Raw genomic sequence first — 16,562 nt, 5'->3', positions numbered from 1 at the left:
ACCTTCACGGCATCATGCAGAGGGCGACACCTCGGGCGGGATGGGACCGAAGAGGTGAGACCTTGAAAGGAAGAGCATCATCAGGTATGGGTTTATGCAACGCTTCTACACCTTTTGCTGGCTACCAGATCCAGGCGGCCTCTGCCAAGTGATGTTTTGCTCGCTGGGGCACTGGTCGCGGATCTCTCGCCAGCAGACAAGCAGAGCGAGGAGAAACTTGCCAGCGCAGTCGATAGTCTAGGAATGGAGGTCAGTTGTGTACATACCATCAGGAGCCAGCCGGAGTAATATTAACGGGCGTTGAAGGGACGGACTCTCCCATGGGCCAGGACGCCAAAGCGGCCGGGTTCGCCAGATAATGCGCCAGGCCGGGAACTCCACTGACGCCAGATCCGCGCCGCGCGCATCAGAAGGGGCATGTAAGGAGTATTGCTTCAGCATGCGGTCTTCGTCCGGGCAGTGTGATCCTTCCGGGGGAAGAATCGGGCTCGATATCCACAACCAGATTCTATAGCTTCTCGTGCCATGATCGCGTGCCTCTTTATACGTCCCCGCCAGGGCATATCAAGCCGGAATTACTGCCAGCAATACAACCGGCCAAATCGACCACATCAAACTAAACCGCTCCTTGTACGCTTTTCCCCTTTCCTGCCCTTTTTTCCTTTTCCCTTCCCTCAATCCCTTCCTCTCGTCCCTCTCTTCTACTCCGTCCACCTTCTTCCGCTCCTCTTCCTCCCTCCTCTCTGCTTCTCCGCAGCGGGTCGACTGGTCTGATCTACCTTCTTTTCGTGTTCTTGTCGTCGCTGCACCCGCGCCCAACATCCCTCGACTTGTTCTTTTCGTCCGCCCACTTGATCCTTGTGGATCCCCACCACAACGCGGTCAGCCCCGACCGATCCTCTCCTCGAATGCTATAACGAAAATCCACACCCCACGATCCCCGACTCTAGACCCTATATTTATCGATCCATCCATTCGCCACCACTTGCCATGTCCACGGGTCCGCCTGGAACGGGTGTGCCCAAAGAAGAAGGGCCGCCTGTCGACGACATCGGTTCCAACGCCCGACGTGCCTCTGGTGCCAGACGGTCGCGTCGCAAGAAGGATGAGGACAATGCTAATTCCACCACCAACACCCCCGACACTCGGGCCAAGAAGAAGGAGGATAAGGAAAAAGAAAAACCTGCCCGCGCCCCTCGTCGCCCCCGGGAGAAGTCGTCGGCCGCGGCCGCCTCACGGAAAAAGCCCAAGTTGGAGCAATCGGGTGACGAAGCCCCCTCGGCGGCAGCTGGTGTTGCAACTGCTCCGGCGGCCCCTGCTGCTCCACCAGCATCCACGCCAGCGCCAGCGCCAGCTGCAGCTGCACTCCCTCCAGCTCCTCCGGCCGATCCCAGTCCTCCTCTCCCACCGGCCGCCCCAACTCCTCCTCCACCTGCCCCGACTCCTGCATTCAGGCTAAGTCCACATCCGCCCCCAGCGGACCCTCGGTATACCGTCACACAAGACTACCCGTCACGGCCGCAATCCCAACCTCCGCCACCACAGCCCGCCCATACTCCGCCAGCACCAATACCGCAAGCCGCCCCACGGACCAGTGGTCGCAACTTCGACCCCATTCGCTCGGCCTTTGACAACCCATCGCCAGCACCGGTCTATAGCCCTCCAACACAGACATCGCCGCGCAATAATTATCGCGCCAGTGCATCGCCCGCGATCTCAAGTATCATTGATCCGCCGTCTCACCAACAATCTGTATATACACAGCTCCCGCGCTCCTCCTCCGGCCATGTCTCGACCGTCTCTTCACCGGCACCGCCTCCGATGGCGCCTACACCTACACACCCTGCCTTAGCTCCCTCGCCGATGCTCGCATCGTCTCCCTCACATGGAACTGTGCACACCCCGCAACAGCTGCCGCAATCAACCACCCCCTATACTCCCTATAGCGAGCAGCGTCTGCTTCAATCCCAGCCGCCTCAGCTCGAGCTCTCCCCGCCGGCCCTGCAACAGCAACAGCCATCATACGCACATGCGCAGGCCCAACAGCCTCCACGGCCTGCCGATCCGCCAGCTCAGGCCTCGACACCGCAGCGCCCGCCCCAGCAGCCAGAGGCCATGGACGTTGATTCGAAGGAGCAAACTGCCTCAGCGAAGAAAGAAAAGGGCCCCGCGACGGCACCCTCCTCAAAAGCGCCCTCCCCCAAACCAGCCCGTGCAGCTAAGGAAGCCCCCAAGATCCCCCAAGGATCCGGCCTTATCACCAACGCCCTCTTCGGCGGCATCGACGAATCATCCAAGTCCGACGCACGCAGCACCCCAAATATAATTGTTCACGTCCCTCTACAAAAGGGCAACCAGATCGTCAACTTCGCCCAGCTCGCAGAAGAGCAATACGGCTTCGCCGCCCTACACCCGCGCCTCGCCGCGCACAAAGAACGTCTTGCGCGCGTGGCCGCTGCAGGCGCAGCACTCGAGCGCAACGATAAGAGTCTGAAGGGCGTTTCGGCCGGCGAAAGCGCAGATGAGGATCTGAGCCTGGACGTCGATCGCGACAGCGATCTGGATGGCGATGTCGCCATGGGTGGGGCAGGCACCGGCACCAACGGCATGCAGTCCGAGGCCAGCGAGGGCAAGAAAAAGCGCCGCAAGAAGGTGGAGGAGTATGATCGCGATGACCCCTTCGTGGATGACACCGAGCTGGCGTGGCAAGAACAGGCCGCCGCGAGCAAAGATGGCTTCTTTGTGTATAGCGGCCCACTCGTGCCGGAGGGCGAGAAGGTCCAGGTAGAACGGTACGTACTTATCCTCGTCTACCCTCACCGTCCTATCTACATGTTTTCGTCGTTATCCGTGTGATCCTGGCCATATCCTAACCCAATCCCAGCGCCGATGGCACCATTAAACGCGGCCGCGGCCGCGGCCGAGGAACCGGCCGAGCCCGCTCTCTCGCCTCGCATCCACACGTCCCCATCGCCGCCGCTGTGCCCATCTCCCAGGACACTGGCCTACCCCTCCGCGGCCCGGGCTCGCGAGGCGGGACCTCGCGCCGCGCGCGAACAACCAAGAAAGCCGAGGCTACCGACAAGCACGCCGACCGTGCCAGCACGACTGGCCCCTCATCGCACGAGGGCCGTGGCGGGCGCGCTGGTGGTGCGGCGGGGTCGAGCCGTGGGGGCGCGGCCAGCTCGCGTGGCGGCAAGAGCTCTATTATGTCGGTGATGGATATTGCACCTGCGCCTGCGCCTGCGCCGGGCAACGCGGATAGCCCTGCACCTGCGCCGGGCCCAAGTCCGCCTACCGGGCCGGAGCTGGCTATGAAATGAAGTACAAAATAGACGTGCTGTTGAGTTTATGTCTTGTCTCGGTTCTGTTCTGTTCTGCTCTGTTCTACTCGATACTGTCCGTCTCCGGTGTTTCTTAGGTGGCGTGAGAGTTCTTTCTATGTTTATTTTATCTACTTTTGCTACGCTGGCTGGCTGGCTGGCTGGCTCGGCGTCTGTGGGTGCTGTGCTAGTATCGGAGCTGCTGTTGTGTTGACTTGCGCTGTGTTTTCCAGTCCCTGCGTGGACGTGTCCCATGTGCTTGAGGTTCCTATTGCTTTGCTCGGGGGTTTTCTTAGTGAGAGGGATTAGGTTGGATGGGGTTTGTTGGTTGCATGGGTCTCTCTTGTATCTATATTCTAGTCCATTGAATGGCACGCTTTCGATAGTGATGATGCTCTTGGTACTGTGGCTTAAGCAGCTGTAGATATCAATCCTCAAGGGTGGGGGAGTTTCATAGACTTGATTTAAGCCGATGCCGACCTAGATCGATTCGCTTTACTGAAAAAATAAAAGACCTCCAAGAGCTAGGTATGGTTAGGACTTGGTTAAAATCTTCCGTCTGCGTGCTCCTAATATACGTCCGACGGGATGGATGGAGGTGGAGAGGCCATTAGGTACATATATTACTATCACAAACACTTCAGGTTCACAACAATAGGTAGTACAACAAAACCATCCCGGCACCTACCATGATCAGGCTCATAAGTTTGGTAGATGACATGAGTTGGGTATAAATATCGGGCTTGCGTGGAGTATATCGCTGTAATGTGGTATTTGATATGGGCGAAGTGGGTGCGCGACATCTATCTAAAACCGGCACCCTGTAGCTAAATGGTTCTTCCTGGGGACCTACAGCCCAGTTTCCCCGCGACCACAGCACACAACTCTGTCAAGGTTCAAAGAAATGAATTGGTAGTATCATCAACAATTAACAATCAATAACTTGCACTTATGTACGCCGATTCATGCAGGAACACATCTGAGCAAGAAGAGCAGAAGAAATGAAGAAGTGGGACAGGGCACGGTCGTGATTGTCGTTGCCAGGAATCAATCAAGTCGTTGAGGAGAAGAGAAGTCGGGAGAAAGGAAACGGAAAGGAAAAAAGGAAAATGAGAGAAAGGTTCCACAGGGGAAGGAAAGGAAAAAGGTGGAGTCCATGGCTTAAAGTGGCACGAGAGGAAGTTGAAAGCAAGAATGGGGAATGTGCTCAGCCCTGCCTGGTCTTTTGTCCACACACAGCGCCGAGAAGGGAAAAATGAAATATATTGCCAGGGACGAGGCAAACAAGACAGACCGGCAGAATGCAACACCAAAGCAGACAGAATCTTATCTTGAGAGAGTAGTAACAATCGAGGAAAAGGCCAACGGGCCCCGGGGGTCGCAAAAATCATGTGCATATGCAAACCGATCGGATCAGACATCGCGATGAGAAATCGTTTCAAAGACGGCATATCGGCATCGCCTGCTTCCGCCTCATCTCACGACGAGGGCATGTGGCTGGGGTAGACACGCCAGTTCCCACCGGCCGAAACGGGAGGTGGGGGAGGAGGCTGTGATGGCGGGGGAGCGGCTCGGATGGGTAGGGCATTTGGGGCCAGGTTGGTGCGGGACTTAGTATTGTGCGAGCTCACGGAGCGTGGGCTCATGAAGGGGCGAGATGGAGCATCCACGGCCGAAACAGGGTCGCCGAGGTGGCGCATCGGGCGGCGGCCATACCGGGATTCGTCGTCCTTGGTTTCGAGGGAGAGGTGCTCCAGAGACGGAGGGTGAGGAGACCGTGTGGAGCGGGAGTTGGAGGAGTAGTGGTGAGCCTGGGGGCCGTCGTGGCGGTTCGGAGGGGGGAAGTCGTTGGCAATGTTCAGAGGGATCTCGCCAGAGGAGGGATGCTGCTGGTACGGAGATTGTGATTGCGGGGGGCGCGATGATTTGCTGATGGGGGCGGGTTTGGGGAAAGGCGCGGGGGCTGTGGCCACGGCTGCTGGTGAAGACGAGGTATACGATGTCGGAGTCGTACCCTCCTTCAGCGACTTGGGAGCAGGGGGCGCCAGGTAAGACTTGCGATTATGCCGCTCCATCATGCTGATGGCCCATTCTTGCAGGTCCACGGGTGTGCGCTTGGCGGCTTGCAGGAAGGCATCCTTGTCCTACATTGAGAAAGACAAAAAATATTAGTTATCGGAGCAAACATAGCGGATGTTGATAGCTCATTGCACATACGTAGAGCTCTCGCGGAGTTGGCCGTTCCTCGGGCTTCTTCAGCAGACACTTGCCGACAAAGTCATGCAGAATGGGCGGGAAAGCATCACTCTTCGGCAGCTTCGGGGCAGTCTCGTGGACAATCTGCTGGAGCAGATCCAAAATGCCCATGGGCCCGGCGCTGGCACGGTCTCCTGCGGCAGACTCCGAGGTATCAAATGGGAACCGTCCGACCGCCAACTCCATGACGGTCAAACCCACGCTCCAAACATCCGAACGGACCGTATAGGCACCTCCCTGGATTCGCTCTGGAGCCATGTATGTCGAGGTACCCACGAAGGTATCGGCGATCGAATTGACCGTCTCGCTAGCGACGCCGAAATCGCAAAGCTTGATGTTGCCGCGCGAGTTGACCACCACGTTGGACGGCTTGATGTCGCGGTGCATGATACGGTGAGTTTCGTAAAGGTAGACAAGACCAGCAAGCACTGACTCGGTGATCTTCCCCAGTACATCCACTCTAATCGGGCCGAAGTCCTTTGAGATACGGTCAAGAGATCTGAAGAGGGCATGCGGTCAGCCATCCAAGCCCCTCATTTCGTTCGCCTTCTTCGGCGGCTAACCTACCCGCAATCCATGTACTCCATGCACAGGACGATGTCCCCAGCCTCGTTTTGGAAGGCACCGTAGAATGTCACGATATTAGGCGAGTTGCAGTCGTGTCCAACGCGGAGCTCTCGTAGAATCTGTTTCCGCACGTTCTCTTTGGCGTCCACCCGGATGATCTGGATGGAGGAAATCAGCCCTGATCTCGGAGCGTAGACCATGGGAATGAACTGTAGCACCCACCTTCCGAGCCATCACGACCTTGGTCGACGCGTGCATCACCTTAGAGACTGTGCCGCCATTGCCAGCACCGAGCTCCTTTAATGTCACCAAGTCCTCGCTCCGGAGGTCCAACCGAAATTCCAGCCCAATCTCCAAGGTATCCGTGCGATTGCCGTCAGTATTTCCAATCGCACCTGGGACCTGAGCATCGCCATCAGACGGGTTGGAGGTGGCTTTCGGAGCTGCATTGAGGGCAAGACCTTTGACGTTTTTGCGTTTCAACGTCCGAGCCTTGAACTGGTCCGCCATGGCGCTGGGAGGGAGGGGGGGGGAGGAGAGCGGGGATCTGTACAGGGCGGAGACGGATGGAGAGTCGAGAAGAGAAAGGGGAAAGGAGAGACAAAGCAGCGACGCGAGACCAGGGCCGGGCGAGCACGCTGATGGGGGAAGAAAGAAGCGCGAAGCTTAGCGGCGGGGAACCCGATATCACCTTGCGATGTGTGCTTGGCGGCGCTGATTGGACCTGGCGGGCGCCTGAACTGGACCAACAACACGGAAGGAAGCCGGTCGGCGCCAAAGCAGAAAATAGGAGAGGTGAAAGGATGTCGGGCGTCGACTTTCAGGGGTTTCAGTCAGAATGTGAAAAAAGATGATGTTTGTCTCCCTCTACGCTACTATCACTGAAACACAGATGTTCTTGCTTCTCCACTAGTCTACCCCATAGGACTCTGGAGGGAAACCCCTCGCCGGAGGGTCTACCCATATATGGATTTTGAACCAGGGAAGCATCATAGCCATATAAACAGTTGCATGTGTGAGTTGAGCCACGGACTAAATGCTTCGACTGATCGCAGTTGTGTTTGACCTGTGGCGGAATGGGGAATGTCGCCTTTGCCCATAGTTGATATTCATCACGTGGGTAAACCACCAGCCACACAGATATCCCCTTTTGGATTAGACTACACCCGCCACTGAGGCAGCTTTCAACCGGCCAATCACCGCCACCGCGTCCTCCCTCGCAGACAGTCGTGGGTGTTCCGTCCTTTCTTCTCTTGCTCGACTCTCGTTCCCCAACTCCACCTTTTTTCTATCACCCTGAGTCGGGCACTGCCGGGTGCTAGATCTGCCGTCATCGCAAATCTTCCACCACCCTCCCGCAGGTCCTGTTTCCACTCTCCGCCGAGCAGAAGAATCTCCGATCAGCCACGATGAGTCTCCGTGACCTGGTCGAAGGTGAGGCCATGCTGGAGGATGACGAGAATGATGAGGAGGTTGCCGACGACTACGATGAGGAGCGCCGTGACGGACCGCGCACCGGCAATCGCTACGATGACTCGAGCGAGGAGGACGAGGACGAGGACGATGATGAAGACGCCGCGCGCGCCGTGAGTTCTGCCTTGCCCTTTGATCAGACGAAGGAGGCGCAACTAACCTGAGGTGAATAATCTTAGGTTCGCGAAGGGTTCATTGTCGACGAAGATGAAGAGATCGAGGAGCGCACCAAGCGCAGGTCCGAGAAGAAACGGCCGCGCGCTCGCGAAGAGGAGCATCTCGACGAGGAAGATCTGGAACTGATTGGCGAGCATGTCCCGGGCCTCAGCCGGGGCACGACTTCTGATGTACGAGATTCCGAAATCTACACCATTGGCCTCCCGCTTGTCATTAATTGGCGGCTGGGCGCGGAGAGAGCCCTCGATCATGATGGGGTTTTGCTGACATTGATTCCCGGCATATAGCAGTCTAAATTCAAGCGCCTCAAGCGAGGTCGAGATCGCGACCACCGCCAACCGTCTCAAGGTATCGATGATATGTTCAATTCTGATGAGGAAGAGGAGGCGGCACAGCAATATAGCCGACCCAGTCACCGCGGCCGCATGCACGATGAGATGGACGACTTCATTGAGGAAGACACCTTTTCCGACGAGGAGGCACAACGTGAGCGCGATGATCTCGAAGTTGCAGCCCCCGTCCGGGCAAGCATGCCAGGCCTGGGGGCCACCGATGTGGCTGGTCTGGATGAAAATGCAATGGAAGACCTCCGTGCTGCCTTCGGCGACGGCGAGGATTACAGGTTTGCCCTGGATATTGAAGAGCAAGAAGATGAAGAGAAACAGGATGAGGACCGACACCTTGATTTGAAGGACATCTTTGAGCCGTCGCAATTGGCGGAGAAGATGTTAACGGAGGACGACAACCAGATCCGTCTTCTTGATGAGCCTGAACGCCACCAGATAGCTCGCAAACCGTACCGCCATGTGACGCTCACAGAGGACCAGTTCCGTGAGGAGGCCATATGGATTTCCAACTTGATGCTGCTCAAAAAGCGCATGGAGCCAGAGCTGCGTGAGCCGTTCCAGCGCTCCGTGGCCAAGATGCTGGAGTTCTTAATCACAGATGACTGGGAAGTCCCCTTCATCTTCCAGCACCGCAAGGATTACATGATTCATGCGGTTAAGGAGCCGCTCAATGGAGCCGATCCCGCCGACGAGTCTGCGCAGTACAACATTCGAGCTGAGAAGCTCTTGAACATGACCGACCTATGGGATATCTTCGAATATGACCTCAAGTTCCGCGCCCTGGTCGACAAGCGCAACACAATCCAGAAGTCGTACGACAACCTGCAGAGCCTTTTCAACGTCAATGATGCCATTGTGGAGGACCTGTTGGTCGCAGCAGCTACCATGGAAGAGCTCCAAGATGTACAAGACTACATTCACTTTCAATATGCCTCACAGCTGCGTGATATGTCCATGGTCAACGGTGATGCCAACGGAGAAACACACCGACGCAAGGCATCAAGCAAAACCTTCTTCGAACGAGTGCGGAATGGCAAGGCATATGGCCTGGTTCGCGCCTTTGGCCTTACGGCCGATGCTTTTGCCCAAAACGCGTCCAAGGAAGCCCGCCGACAATATACCGAGGACCCGAGCGAGCGGCCAGAGGAACTGGCTGATCAGTTTGTAGATACCGACTTCTCTAACGCAGAGCAGGTTCTGAAAGCTGCCAAGTCCATGTTTGCCGAGGAGCTCGTACTGAGCCCCAAGATGCGCAAGGTCATCCGGCAAGCGTACTACATGAATGGGGTTGTTGACTGCTTCCGCACCGAAAAGGGCCTGCGCCGAATCGATGAACAGCATCCATACTACGAGTTCAAGTATCTGCGAAACCAGCAGCTCAGCGACATTGCTCGTCGCCCCGAGATGTTCCTGCGAATGCTGAAGGCCGAAGAAGAGGGCCTGGTAGATGTGAAGGTGCGCTTTGAGAACTTTGATCACTTCCGCCAGCGCATGTATGCCGACATTGAGTCCGACAACTACTCAGAAGTTGCGGATGCATGGAACCGACTTCGTCGCGACGTGCTGGATCTGGCACTCGGCAAGCTGGAGCGGGTGATCAATCGCAGTGTCAAGGAGAACATTCGACAGGAGTGCGAGAACCACGTGGTCAAGGAGTGCCGTGAAGCATTCTCACAGCGATTGGACCAGGCGCCTTATAAACCCAAAGGAATGGTGCTGGGCACAGTGCCTCGTGTTCTTACCCTGTCCAGTGGAACCGGCATCATCGGCCGAGACCCTATCCACTGGGCCTACATTGAAGAGGATGGCCGCGTTCTCGAGAATGGAAAATTCATGGATCTGTCCGTTGGTGACCAGAACCGCGGCATTAAGGATGGTGCGGACGTGGCTCGCCTCCTGGATTTGATCGACCGGCGCAAGCCCGACGTTCTTGGTGTCTCTGGTATGACACCGGAAACTCGCCGCCTCTACAAGCTTCTGTCTGAGGTTGTTGACCTGAAGGACATCCGCGGCGCACCTTACACAGACGACCGTGATGAAGAGGTCAGTGATCGTCTCGAGACCGTCATTGTCAATGATGAGGTTGCTCGGTTGTACCACAATAGCCCCCGCGCCCAGAATGACAACCCTGGTTTCGGGCCTTTGACCCATTACTGTGTGGCCCTGGGTCGGTACCTGCAGAGCCCTCTCAAGGAATATGCCTCGCTGGGTCGTGACCTTGTCTCTATTCAATTCAAGCCTGGCCAGCAGCTGGTCTCGCAGGAGCTGCTGATCAAGCAGCTGGAGACCGCTTTGGTCGATATGGTAAACTTGGTTGGTGTTGATCTCAACGAAGCAGTTAACGATCGCCTGACCGCGAACCTCGTTCCATATGTCTGCGGTCTTGGTGAGCGAAAGGCAGCTCACCTGCTCAAGGTTGTGAACATGAACGGAGGCGTGGTGAACAATCGCGTGGAGCTGTTGGGTGTCAATGCACAGTACCCCGCTATGGGCGTCAAAGTATGGAACAACTGTGCCAGTTTCCTCTTCCTTGATTTCGAGAGTGTTGACCCAGATGCCGACCCGCTGGACAACACCCGTGTGCATCCCGAAGACTACGACATTGCCCGCAAGATGGCTGCCGATGCTCTGGAGCTCGACGAGGAAGATATCAAGGCCGAGACCGATGAGAATGGCTCCGGTGCCATTGTGCGCAAACTGTTCCGCGACGAGCAACAAGATCGTGTCAACGATTTGATTCTGGAAGAGTATGCCGAGCAGCTGGAGAAGAACCTGAACCAGCGCAAACGTGCCACTCTAGAGACGATCCGTGCGGAATTGCAGCAGCCCTACGAAGAACTGCGCAAGCAATTCGTTTTCTTGAGCACCGATGACATCTTTACCATGCTAACTGGTGAGACGCCCGAATCTCTTAAGTCCGGCATGGTGGTCCCCATTGCTCTCAAGCGGGTGTTCGACGACCATATCGACGCGAAGTTGGACTGTGGAGTCGATGCGCTGGTCGCAGAGACCGAGCTCGGATTGCCCTATGACATCCCCGTGCGCAATGTCTACTCGGCACACCAAACCGTACCCGCTAAGATTATATTCCTAAACCGCAAGGGTTTTACATGCAATGTGTCTTTGCGTGAGGATCAGGTCAGCAACCCCATTCGGAACATTCCTGATCATGGATTTGGCGACTGGGATGAGGTCCAGGAGCGCAAGGATAAGGACTCCATGCAAGAGAAGGAGCAGCAGGGCGGACAGGCCATGCGTGTTATCAAGCACCCGCTTTTCAAGCCATTCAACGCGACACAGGCTGAGGAGTATTTGGGCTCCCGCACCCGCGGTGATGTGGTTATCCGTCCTTCCTCTCGCGGTCCTGACCATCTGGCGGTCACCTGGAAGGTGGCACATGGTGTCTACCAGCACATCGATGTCCTGGAGCTGGATAAGGAGAACGAGTTCTCTGTTGGCCGCGTCCTGCGAGTTGGCGGCAAGTACAGCTACAGCGATCTTGATGACCTGATTGTCAACCACGTCAAGGCGATGGCGAAGAAGGTGGACGAGATGATGCTGAATGAGAAGTATCAGGAGGGCAGCAAGGCCGAGACTGGTATGTTTCAGATTCCTGTTCCGTTCCTAAGTCCCACGCCCACGCAAAGTTAATTCAATGCTAATCCCCTTTCCCCGGCAGACCAATGGCTCGAAACTTATACCAAGGCCAACCCCCGGCGCTCGGCGTATGCGTTCTGCATCAACCCCAAATACCCCGGCTATTTCTTCCTTTGCTTCAAGGCGGGCGAGCACTCGCGCCTCCAGAATTGGCCGGTGAAGGTGATCCCGCAGGGCTACGAGCTACAGAAAAACCCGTATCCGGACATGCAGGCCTTGTGCAATGGGTTCAAGCTGATGTTCACCAACATGCAAGCCAGCCGGAGGTAAGCGAGGACGGGGCTGTCTGTACAGTGTACTATTTCATCTCTTATTATCTCTCTGGGACTTTTAAAACGGAAAAGCGGACTGAAAACCACAAGGTGGGCATACTAGCATTTATTTCGATTTCTTTGATGTCTTCCCTGCCCCCCCCTTCCTCCCCTTTCACCTGTTCCTGTCCTCCTTCATTGCCTTTAATTTGATATACCTTCTGGTCGGGGAGCAATGGGTATTTTGTAACCACTATGAGGCTTTGCCAATGAACAGCATTTTACATCGGAGTGCGCCACGTAAACTATCTGGAGGAAATTAATGTGCATAGTGGGCACTATATTTTGTGGAGCAGCCATTGTGTCGTATAAGGAAGACTAGCGTGCATCCTTGGGTCCTCCTGCCGGGGAAGCATAAGCCACGTCGATCCTGAAAGCCCATGTGAAGCAGCTGACCCCTCGGCTTCGGGACTGGCGAACCGTGCCGCCGAGCCCCGCCAGCAGCATACCTGCTGAGTTCGCTGATGTCAATGTTGGTTTCCCCTTTGTCTTCTACGTGAATAAGTGTGTGTTCTCTCGTACTTCTGGAGGTTCTTGAGCACTGTGTCCCGTCCGCCTGGCGCTGTTTCACCCCCTCAGCCGCCGCTCCACCGGGCCGCGACGGCTGTCCCTCGTCGTGAGACTCGCACCTAGCCCCCAAGACACTCCTCTTGCGCAACCATGGCGGCAATGGAGGAGCTGGAGATTCACAGCAAGGTGAGAAGCAATCGCAATCAGCCACCCAGGTCCTGTCCTCGTAAGCTAATCTGGTCTGGTCGACTCAACAGTCGTACTTCGTGCGATGGATCAACGTCAGTGCCAACCACACCATCTCGTGGAGCATTCAACCGCACAAGAAGTCGGTGAACTTCGGTATCTTCAAGCATCCCGGCCAGTCGAGCCTGGGCTCCCACCTGCCTGCCTCCGATTCCCAGAGTACCGATTCGACCGAGAACTTGCCCGCGACAGCCGCCAATCCTGGCTCCCGCAACCAACAATCCACCGTCATTGAGAAGCTGACCGCCATTGGGCTCAAGTCCATCAAGTGGATTGGCAAATGCGAGGCCGACCGGATCTCGCAGGGGACTTACGATGTGCCGGCCAGTGAGGGGGGCAACTACGCGCTCGTCTTCGACAACACCTTTTCCAAACAGATCTCCAAGACGGTCACCCTCGTGCTCCTGACCTATCCGACCGGCCTGAAACCTCATGGCTCCGCTCCGCCGTCTATAGCGCGCTCCCACACAGGCGGTTCGTCCGATTCCCTACCCCAGCCCCGAACACGTCGACGCGAGAACAGCAAGTCCACCCTGAACGCGCAACTGTCAGACTCGTCGGGTTCTTCGACAGTGCACTCGGGAGTACTGCAGAAACGCCGACGGAAGCGACACCAGGGGTGGGCGCGTCGATTTTTCTCACTAGACTTCACTTCGTCCACCCTATCCTATTACCATGATCCCAACTCGTCCGCCCTTCGCGGTGCCATCCCGCTCTCACTGGCGGCGGTAGCTACCAACGAGAAGTCCCGCGAGATCTCTATCGACTCAGGAACTGAGATCTGGCATCTCCGTGCGAGCAATGATCAAGACTTTGTAGCCTGGAAGCGCGCGTTGGAGAAAGCTTCGTCCAAGGACTCGTCCAAGGAGCATGAACTTTCCGTTGTCGAGCCCTCGCTGCTCCGCCTAACCACCCCGGCATCCTCCTCGCCCGCAGAAGAGGCTGAGTGGAAGCAGGTCGAGCGCCTGGTCAGCAAGGTGTCCGGCTCACGCGATGCAGTGCGCCGCCTGGCCAGGGATACTGATCCCAAGTATCTTGTGTCTCCGATCCCGTCTCCCATGGAGCCGCGGGGTCGCGACCGGGGTCGCGACCGCTCCGCGAGTCCCCAGCCTGCTGCTTCGGATGCACACAGCGCGGATTCTAGGCGGCCATTCTGGAAGCGCAAGACCAGTGGGAACTCGCAGGCCAGCGCTAAAAGAGCTCCGGGTCCAGAGCATACCAACTCCAGTTCGTCCCAGCTAGTTGTTCCTAGTAAAGACGGAGCCGGCAAGCCGGCAAGCATTGCCAGCCATGCTGATGGCATGGATGAGATTCATGATCATCTGATAGCTGTGTTGCGCGACCTAGACAACGCGGTATCTGAGTTCTCGATCTTGATCGCTGGGAGCAAGCAGCGCCGACACCCGCCTGCCCTCACTCCGCGCAAGAGTATGGAGTCAGATGTCTCGCAGGAATTCTTCGATGCAACGGACGGTGGTGCAGCGTCTCCGCTCCTGACTATCCAGGATAGCGATGAGGAAGACGCTACTGCAGACAGGGCAGCGGATGCGGCCGAGAATGTAGAAGATGATGCACCATCAGACAGTGACGATGAGACCCAGTCTGCTGCTCTGCACGACACAAGCAGTGCCTCTCCCTTGTTCCCGGCTCGTCCAAAGTCTCTTGCCCCGTTACCTCTTGACAAAGTACGCCGGCGTCAAAACATCACCGCACCAACAGTCATGCCTCCTAGTTTGATCGGGTTCCTACGCAAGAACGTCGGCAAGGATCTGTCCACGATATCGATGCCAGTCTCCGCGAACGAGCCCTTATCCCTGCTTCAGCGCGCAGCAGAGATCCTCGAATATTCCTCGCTCCTCGACCAAGCGGCGCAAGCCTCCGACCCCGTTGAACGCCTCATGTACGTAACCGCCTTCGCCATATCCTCGCTGTCTAGCAACCGCGTGCGCGAGCGGTCCATCCGCAAACCCTTCAACCCCATGCTGGGCGAGACCTACGAGCTCGTCCGGGAAGATCAAGGCTTCCGCTTTATCTCAGAAAAAGTCTCCCACCGGCCCGTCCAACTCGCCTACCAAGCCGACAGCCGCGAATGGAGCCTTGCACAGTCGCCCATGCCCAGTCAAAAGTTTTGGGGCAAATCCGCTGAGATCACGACCGAGGGCCGCGTGCGGATCACCCTGCACGCCACTGGCGACCGCTTCAGCTGGACGCCCGCCACCTCCTTCCTGCGGAACATCATCGCCGGTGAGAAATACGTCGAGCCTGTCGGTGAGCTGGCTGTCACCAACGAGTCTACCGGCCACCGCTCCATCTCCACCTTCAAGGCCGGCGGCATGTTCTCCGGCCGTAGCGAGGAAGTCTCCACCCGCGCCGTGGACTCATATAACAAGCCCGTCGCGCTGGGTCTGGTCGGTACCTGGCCCGCCGCGTTGAACCTTACCCGCGACGGCAGCCCGTCTGGCAAGCCCATCTGGACGGCCGGCCCGCTCGTTCCCAACGCGCCCAAGCACTACGGGCTGACGGCCTTCGCTGCCGCCCTGAACGAGATTACCCCCATCGAGAACTCGCACCTCCCGCCTACGGACTCCCGGCTGCGCCCGGACCAGCGGGCGCTGGAGGAGGGCGACCTCGATCGTGCGGAGGAGATCAAGGTCCAGCTGGAAGAGGGCCAGCGCGCGCGCCGCCGCGAGATGGAGGCTGCGGGTGAGAGCTGGACGCCGCGCTGGTTTACGCGGGTGAGTGATGATTCAGATGGGGAGGCTGCGTGGCGGTTGAAGGGTGGGAAGGATGGATATTGGGATGAAAGGGCCAAGGGGAGTTGGTCGGGAGTTGTGCCCGTTTTTGAGGGCTGATTCAAGCCGTTGGATGGATGGGTGAGGCTGTGTCTGTGTTTTGTTGACTTGTTGTCTTGTTGGCTGGTTTCTTTTCCTTATTCCCCCACTGGGCTTTTGGTATTTTTTTTGGTTCTTTGTTGAAGAGGAGAGGAGAAAGGCAGTTTTTCTTTCTTAACAAAAGAAACAGATAGCTTAGATAGAAGTTTAGATTTGGGTTGTCGTTTCGTTTCGGCGATGGAGATGTGTTTAGCTGGACCTAATTCCACTCTAGAGTATCGTGACAAATCCATTTCCATAGAAATATGCCAAGTACACGATCAATGCGAGGCGCTTTGCACCATACTTTCCCAGAGTTTCATCATCGCATCATACCGACGCGGAGCTCTGCTAGCCAGCATTGGTGCGATTTCACAGCCGTCGACGGGTGCCGGTGTAGACGCACGTTCGTCTCCAACAGATCTGTCGTCCGGATAAGCGCTGGACGTTATGGTGCCCTGATCTCGATTCTCTCTCGGTAATCAGACGTTGTGTCTGTGCACGGGAGATTCCTCCCTCGTTGCCGAGTTTGCGCGCATCACGCTTCCAGAGAAAGCAGATACCAGATATCTCCTTCATGCCAAGACATCTCTTCAGCCTGGGCATGTCCGTCGGCCCCTTGGGGCCGATCTTCACTACCTAATTCGGTGCAAGCCAGTAGGGATGGCTAGCACCACTCCAGCCAGAGGGATCCCAGGACAAAGTTATACCGGAGAGCTGCGAATGGGGAAGCTTGATGACTGCCTATGTATTAGTAGATTCTGTCCGGCATACCAATCGGCTACTGCCGAGGTCAACAGTATCGCAATTTTTGGCCACAGAGTC

The 16,562-nt window shown here is 56.7% G+C and overlaps 5 protein-coding genes across 5 annotated transcripts; 3 read left to right on the top strand and 2 right to left on the bottom strand.

Annotated features, from left to right (window-relative positions):
• Positions 1 to 105: 105 nt before the first annotated feature.
• N7482_009381 (uncharacterized protein) lies at positions 106 to 419 on the bottom strand (the record flags this gene model as incomplete). The annotated part of the gene is made up of 2 exons (XM_056691505.1): positions 106 to 237; positions 315 to 419. The coding sequence occupies 2 exons, from the start codon at positions 417 to 419 to the stop codon at positions 106 to 108; spliced, it is 237 nt and encodes a 78-aa protein (XP_056539211.1).
• A 571-nt stretch (positions 420 to 990) lies between these two features.
• On the top strand, positions 991 to 3,323 carry N7482_009380 (uncharacterized protein; the record flags this gene model as incomplete). Its single annotated transcript, XM_056691504.1, has 2 exons — positions 991 to 2,792; positions 2,885 to 3,323. The coding sequence occupies 2 exons, from the start codon at positions 991 to 993 to the stop codon at positions 3,321 to 3,323; spliced, it is 2,241 nt and encodes a 746-aa protein (XP_056539210.1).
• Positions 3,324 to 4,801: 1,478 nt separating this feature from the next.
• Positions 4,802 to 6,656, bottom strand: ste7 (MAP kinase kinase Ste7; the record flags this gene model as incomplete). The annotated part of the gene is made up of 4 exons (XM_056691503.1): positions 4,802 to 5,467; positions 5,541 to 6,078; positions 6,147 to 6,304; positions 6,369 to 6,656. The coding sequence occupies 4 exons, from the start codon at positions 6,654 to 6,656 to the stop codon at positions 4,802 to 4,804; spliced, it is 1,650 nt and encodes a 549-aa protein (XP_056539209.1).
• Positions 6,657 to 7,555: 899 nt separating this feature from the next.
• Positions 7,556 to 12,070, top strand: spt6 (chromatin-remodeling histone chaperone SPT6; the record flags this gene model as incomplete). Its single annotated transcript, XM_056691502.1, has 4 exons — positions 7,556 to 7,732; positions 7,799 to 7,966; positions 8,084 to 11,741; positions 11,823 to 12,070. The coding sequence occupies 4 exons, from the start codon at positions 7,556 to 7,558 to the stop codon at positions 12,068 to 12,070; spliced, it is 4,251 nt and encodes a 1,416-aa protein (XP_056539208.1).
• A 701-nt stretch (positions 12,071 to 12,771) lies between these two features.
• Positions 12,772 to 15,719, top strand: N7482_009377 (oxysterol-binding protein related protein OSH3; the record flags this gene model as incomplete). The annotated part of the gene is made up of 2 exons (XM_056691501.1): positions 12,772 to 12,807; positions 12,879 to 15,719. The coding sequence occupies 2 exons, from the start codon at positions 12,772 to 12,774 to the stop codon at positions 15,717 to 15,719; spliced, it is 2,877 nt and encodes a 958-aa protein (XP_056539207.1).
• Between the last annotated feature and the right edge of the window lie 843 nt (positions 15,720 to 16,562).

This window comes from Penicillium canariense (genome assembly GCF_028826845.1).
Source record: "Penicillium canariense strain IBT 26290 chromosome Unknown utg000007l_segment0_segment0, whole genome shotgun sequence".
In the NCBI taxonomy this organism is placed as follows: Eukaryota; Fungi; Ascomycota; class Eurotiomycetes; order Eurotiales; family Aspergillaceae; genus Penicillium; species Penicillium canariense.
The sequence above is the reverse complement of the archived record's forward strand: the minus strand, read 5'-3'. Positions and strand labels throughout refer to the sequence as shown.